The sequence below is a fragment of the Trachurus trachurus genome, assembly GCF_905171665.1.
Source record: "Trachurus trachurus genome assembly, chromosome: 17".
Taxonomy (NCBI): Eukaryota; Metazoa; Chordata; class Actinopteri; order Carangiformes; family Carangidae; genus Trachurus; species Trachurus trachurus.
Genome location: NC_139900.1, coordinates 18,875,609 through 18,881,751, shown reverse-complemented (window position 1 = coordinate 18,881,751; position 6,143 = coordinate 18,875,609). Strand labels below are relative to the sequence as shown.

Below are 6,143 nucleotides of genomic sequence, written 5' to 3'. Positions count from 1 at the left end.
AATCTTTGTATGACTGATTTATTCTGCATAAGACCCTGATAGTAATGCTGCATTAGCATCAAAACAAAGTTGATAAAAAATGATAATACGTAGTCTAAGAAAAAAAGTGGAAAAGTCAGGGGGCAGGGGCCCACTTAGTATTCTTTCAGGGGGCCCAGAATTCCTAGCAACGGCCCTGCTCCTGATCCATCAAGTTATTTTCTCTTTTACAGATTTTGTTTTCACATTGTTGTTCCTGCCCACTGCAACTGTCTGGCTGTATGATGACATCATGACAGGAGGGATGACCGTCAACCCACATGAAACTTCTCTCCCAGGCAAACACTGAGGATTAACCCCTTGGTTCATCAGACTCTCAGACCACAGTCTCCTCCTGCTCCTGTGTCATGTGGATGTCTCTGACCTGCCCTCCTCCTCCTCCATGCAGGGTTTCCTCCCAGAAGCTATGTTCAATCGCCTTCTGACCAGCCCGGTCGTCAGGGAGGAGGGTGCCAGGCCCCCCAACAGCTGCCAACAGCTGCATTCAGCATCGGCTCCAGGGTCAAACCAAACGGCTGAGCAGCAGTTGGAGGTATTTATCAGACGGCCCATGTAAACACGACACCCAGGTTTAAATGACAGTCAAACATTTTTCATTTCAGTCTGACATCCAACCCTCCTCTTCCTCTGACAGTCAGACCCGCTCAGTGAGAGAGAGAGGCGGGGGTGGGGGGGTTGTAGCTGTGTGAGGCCCATTGTTTACCACCGTGCCACGGCTGGTGGAGTGTGTACCATGGCTCCATTCCTACCCATGAGCCTTTGCTGCAGAGTTTAATCACATCTTCAATAAGTGAGCGTGTCCATGTGTCCTGACTGGACTTCCAGTTACGCTGATTTTCCTCATTTATTCATTTACTTAGTTTGGTTCACACACGAGAGGAAGAGCAGAGACAGTAGTGAGTAAAGTGGTGGCGTTGACTGGGTCATTTACTCTCTTAGACGGTCATGGAGTTCGATTCCTCGTCTGTCTGGGATGTTACAAACATGATCAGTGGGAACACACACACAGTAGACGAGTGGAGGTTAATAATGAGATGCAGGCGGAGGTTTGGTTTCCTAGGCGAATATCATGATTCACTTTTATTAAAAGCATCATAGCTACAATTCATCATACATGATGTCTCCAAAAAAAAAAAAAAAACCCAAAACAAAAAAAGACACACACCAAAAAAAGAGGGAAAAAAACATTTACATGGTATGTCTGTAAACTTCAAGGCTAGATAAGAATTTTGAGGTAATGCTCTTCAGCTTGCTGGCTAAAAGTAACAAAAGTCCATTTTTCAAGAAAAGTAGCTAAGTAATAAAGGTACCTGATTATTTTAACTCTTTAACACCAGTGCATCAACAGGAACAGAGTGAGACAAAATTGATTGCATTACTTATTTGTCATCATTTACAGTTTTAGTTTAGTTTTCTATTCATACGACACTTGTGGTTATTCATATAGAGAGAGTGTGTTGGGAGAGTAATGTTGGAACATTCAAAAGCTGCCTTGGTTATTGCTGTCTCAGCATTCGAGAGGAGAACGGGTCTTCACACCCTCAGTCCCACTTCTCTCTCTGCATCTGCTGGGCTGGCTGTATATTAGCAAATGTTAATAAGACCTGGCCACAGTGTGTGTTTGAATGGACTTTCAAATATTTGAATCACTTGCAGCGCTTGATTTATCTCGGACACTTCAAAACTGGCCTCGGGGAATGGAAACAAATCAAACGCCTCTTGCGCTTTTCAAGTATTTAAAAACTTAAACCAGAGCTGAACTTCATATAGAACGTCGTGAGTCTTCAACTCTGTTGAAAATGTGTCTCAGTCCTGTCTTGGCCAGGCCTGGTGTCAGTGTGTGTGACTAGAGCAACAGTCTTTAAAGAGAAGGTCACTAAGGAGCAGCACTTGGTCTGGAACTACTGGGATGTGAAGGAACAAAAAATTTAAAAAACAGGATTTTTAATGTGGCAGCGACTAGTTCATGTGCCCCCCCCTCCCCTTTTATTAACGAATAATCCTGAAACCTCACATCCCTGTGTGGACCACCGCTCCAAATCCATTCACAGAAACCTCCAGAACGAGGACGGCTGGTTTTCAGCGGCTGCGACGGACCAATCAGGAGGCCCCGATTGGTGGCAGACCCAGCCCGCCTGCCGCTCCCCCGAGCCCCAAAACCAGCCGCCTCTACGCGGAGGGACAGGATTCAGATGTGGCAGTGGAAAGACTCAAAGATCGGTACTCAAAACAGTGTGGGACTGGGTTTAACACAGTATTGGTTCGGTGTGCACGCACACACGCACAAGCACGCACACATACACTCAAAAGGAACACAGCTGGTAGGGGGAGTCCTCCTAGAAACAGTCACATGATAAAGAGGGTTTTGTGGGTTTTAGTGTGTGTGTAGTGGTGGAAGTCTGAATGTGCATGTTATGTGTGTGTTTTTTTTCATGTGTGTGCGCAACTCAAGTATGTGAGGCGTTTGTTGGGATGTGTGTGTTGTGCGAGTCAGTGTGTGAGACTGAGTTTTAGGCCAGTCTAGTTTCCTTTTCCTCCTCAGAGTCTACCTGGTCTGATATGTGAGAACTAAAAACCTGCTCTGGAACAGAACAGCTCAACTCCATTTATCCACAATTCATTTTGCAGCAGCTTTGTCAGACAGACAGCTGGGTCAGCTGTAATGCTGTTTTTTTTTTTTGTTTCTTTTGAGAACCGATGTTAGAGAACGCGTCGGCAGCGGCCGCTTCTTCTCTTGTTGATGAGACGCTGCCGACAAAACAACAAAACAGTCCAGACGAAGGAAGCAAAAATAAAAAATGACAGATCTGAGAGCTGAAAGCAGCAATAACAATAATAATGATAATAATAATAACAACAACAATATAGTACTATTGGAACCTTGTGTAGTCCTGTTTGAGGGATTGTGGAAGAGAAAAGTCGACAGAACCCAGAGAGAAAGAAACAATCTTTGAAGAGGAGGCGAGCGGCTGTGAGGACCCTGACTACACTATCTGCTCTCTGACGCGTAGCAAATAAACCTGGCCAAAAAATAAACAACAAAGAGAGAAATCATTAAAAAACAACATAACCAAAGAAAGAAAGAAAAAAAAAAACAGGACTCATAATAGTTTGGATGTTTCAGGTGGAGGTGTGTAAACGTGGTGAGGGGGGAGGAGGAGGTCGGAGGTGAGGAAATGTTCCAGGCCAGTCAAGTTTGTCTTTTTATTTCAGTCACTCTTTGTCCTTCTGCGGAGACGCCGTGGCGTCCTCGTCCTCTCCTCCCATCCCTCCGTCCTCCAGCAGGGAGTCGTCGGCCTCGCCCCTCGCCTCCTCGTCCTCCTCCGCCCCCTCGTCCTTCTCCTCGGCCAGGTCGCTCTCTCCTCCGCCGTCGTCCTCGTCCTCGTCCTCTCCCATAGCTTTCGTCCCCTTCTCCTCCTCATCCTCCTCCTCCTCCTCCTCCTCCTCGTCCCTCAGGGGGTTGGCGGACGCAGCGTTGCCCCCCAGCGCTCCGGCCATGGCGCTCTGCAGCTCGGCCAGGGTGGAGGCGGTGGGGAAGCCGGGCAGGCTGAGGCCGGCCAGGCCCGGAGGTAGAAACATGGAGGGGTAGAGGAGGCTGGGCGCCATGGTGGACAGGAGGAAGGGGTTGAAGGCCAGGGAGTTGGCCGACATGCCGGCGGCGGCCAGCAGGGCGGCCGCGTCGCCGTTGATGGATGCCTCGGCCGGCGAGTCCATCTGAGGAGCCGCGGCGGCTGCGTCTTTACCGCCGTCCTCGCTCTCCTTCTCCATCCTCCTCTTCGCCTTCTTCCCTCCGCTGTTGCCCGCCCCCTCCTCCTTCTCTCCTCCCTCTTTCTCCTCTCTCTTCCTCTTCGTCGTTGTCGCCGCTTCGTCGCTCTCTCCTCCCTCTGCCTCCACCGTTCCGTTTGTGTTCCCTGATGCGGCGGCGGCGACAGCGGAGTTGGACGCGGCGGCGGCGGCCGTTGCCAGGTTGCCACCGAACAGCCCGCCCAGGCTGAACATGTTGGGGAGGGCGGCGGCCATGTTGGGCAGGCCTCCCATGCCGGGCAGCATGAGGGGCAGCATGGAGGCGGCGGCGGCTGCCTGCTTGGGGTCGGTGGGGGCGGGGAACGCCATCAGACCGGCGGCCAACTGGAGAGACTGGAGAGACTGGAGGCTCTGGAGAGACGACAGGTCCATCCCTCCAAACAGGCTGTTCAACAGCAGAGGGTTGATGCCTCCTACACACACACACACACACACACACACACACTGTTAACATGGAGCTTGACAACCTTTTCAGCAGCAGCACATGTTCTGACTGTTATGACACCTGTCCTATTGGTGGTAACCTGGAGACATGTATGCCCCACAAAAACGGGACAACCCCTGATACAGTTAAGACATGACACATCAGTAGACATTTTTAAAAACAGATTTAAAACTTTCAACTAATCTTTTTTCAACAGCGTTCTGTGTCTGCATGTGTGAGTTTAAATGTATATGTGGTGAAAATGGCAAACATTATTGTTTACTTGCACTCTCCGAATGATTTCTAATAGATTTTTTATGATTGTTTTCTACATTAACTATGTATACCTGTTGTGAAGCACATTGAAGTCTGCCTTGTGCATGAAGTGCGCTTTATAAATAAAGTTGAATTGAATTTAATCTCTAGTCAGGCAGCATGTCTTTTAGAAATGAACTGTGCTCCTAGTGAACAGTGGTTAGCAGTCACTGTTTGTACCTGCAGATGAAGCAGCGGTGGCCAGTGATGCCTGGGCAGCCTGAGCAGCAGCTGCTGCCTGGGCGGCGGCTGCTGCCTTGGCGATCTCAGATTTGGGTCGTCGCCCCCGGCGACGGACACCCTCCTCCCTGACGACCGGGCCGGTCAGAAGGCGATCGAACATAGCTTCTGGGAGGAAACCCTGCATGGAGGAGGAGGAGGACAGGTCAGAGACATCCACATGACACAGGAGCAGGAGGAGACTGTGGTCTGAGAGTCTGATGAACCAAAAACTGACTCAGGAGCAGTGACAACACTAAACACACAGGTAACCAGGTTATGTGTTACTAACCGACTGCTTGACGATGTCTGTCCAATCAGGGGCGATAGAAAACTCGGGGTTCTCTAACAGCCATCTGGGGAGCTCCTTCATTGGTGGAGCCATGGCCCCGCCCATCTAAAGAACAGGAGGATGAAATGAGTTTCTCTTGGTGGGGAAATAAAAACTAAACAACCAAAAAAAAGAAAAAGCGATGCATGTAGAAACACACAGTATCAACACACTGGCAGTAACCTGGACATGCCACTTACAGAAGAAAATCTACATCATCAATCTACTCTAGTTACCCACAATGAAGAAGCAAAACCAGATTTAGAAATTAAAATATGTTACAAATGTACTGAATAAAAAAAAAAGAACTGAATAAGTACTTTATAAAAATCCCTTTAGCAGTAATTACAGCCTGTTGAGTTGCACATCTGTTTATCCTACATGTATGTCTGATTGGATGAGGAGTGTGTGTCACTGTGCTGCTGAGAGGTGAAGCGTCACCTCAGACTCAGGTCATGTGCATATTTTCTGCTTCAGATATGCAAAACATGAAAATACTTAGTGCAGCAGCTGACCTTGCGTCCGTTGCGTCTGTTGACCACAGGCACTCTCTCGTCTCCGGTCAGGGTGTTGATGTCGATCTTGTTGGGGTTTCGACAGCGGTGACGCTTCTGTTTGGGCTTGGAGAACTGAGACAGCAGCAGCTCCTCGCTCTTCTGAAGCAGGTGAAGAAGCAGAGAGGCAGGTATGAGACAAGAGTGGGCTGAATGGAGCAGATACTCAACAGGAGGAAAGAAGCTGCACTCAAAGGTGTGAAGTGGGAAAGGAACAGAGGGGGGGCTTCTCCTTACTGGTGTCAGTCCGGCCATGTCCATGCTGTAGGTGGGGTGCTGCCTCAGCCACTCTCCCAGCTCCTTGTTGGACACAGCCGTCTCCTCCTCCTCCAGGCTGCCGGAGGCCAGAGACCTGGCGCTGGGGCTCTGCTCCGGTATGGTGAGTGACCTGTGGGCGCGGGCCGCCTCCTGGGCCCCCTCCACCGCTGAAGCCTTCGTCCCCTCGCCGTCATCCTGA

The 6,143-nt window shown here is 49.6% G+C and overlaps 1 protein-coding gene across 2 annotated transcripts in view; it reads right to left on the bottom strand.

The window, feature by feature from the left end:
* Positions 1–1,171: 1,171 nt before the first annotated feature.
* The window catches only part of chd7 (chromodomain helicase DNA binding protein 7), a 72,998-nt gene continuing 68,026 nt past the window's right edge, over positions 1,172–6,143 (bottom strand). For both annotated transcript variants that reach the window (XM_083991905.1, XM_083991906.1), the window contains exons 37-41: positions 5,924–6,139; positions 5,648–5,788; positions 5,094–5,198; positions 4,763–4,943; positions 1,172–4,256 (exon numbers count right to left, since the gene is read on the bottom strand). In XM_083991905.1, the coding sequence (XP_083848031.1) occupies positions 3,253–4,256; positions 4,763–4,943; positions 5,094–5,198; positions 5,648–5,788; positions 5,924–6,139 (1,647 nt within the window). In that variant the 3' untranslated portion in view covers positions 1,172–3,252. The remainder of the gene's footprint in view (positions 4,257–4,762; positions 4,944–5,093; positions 5,199–5,647; positions 5,789–5,923; positions 6,140–6,143) is intronic.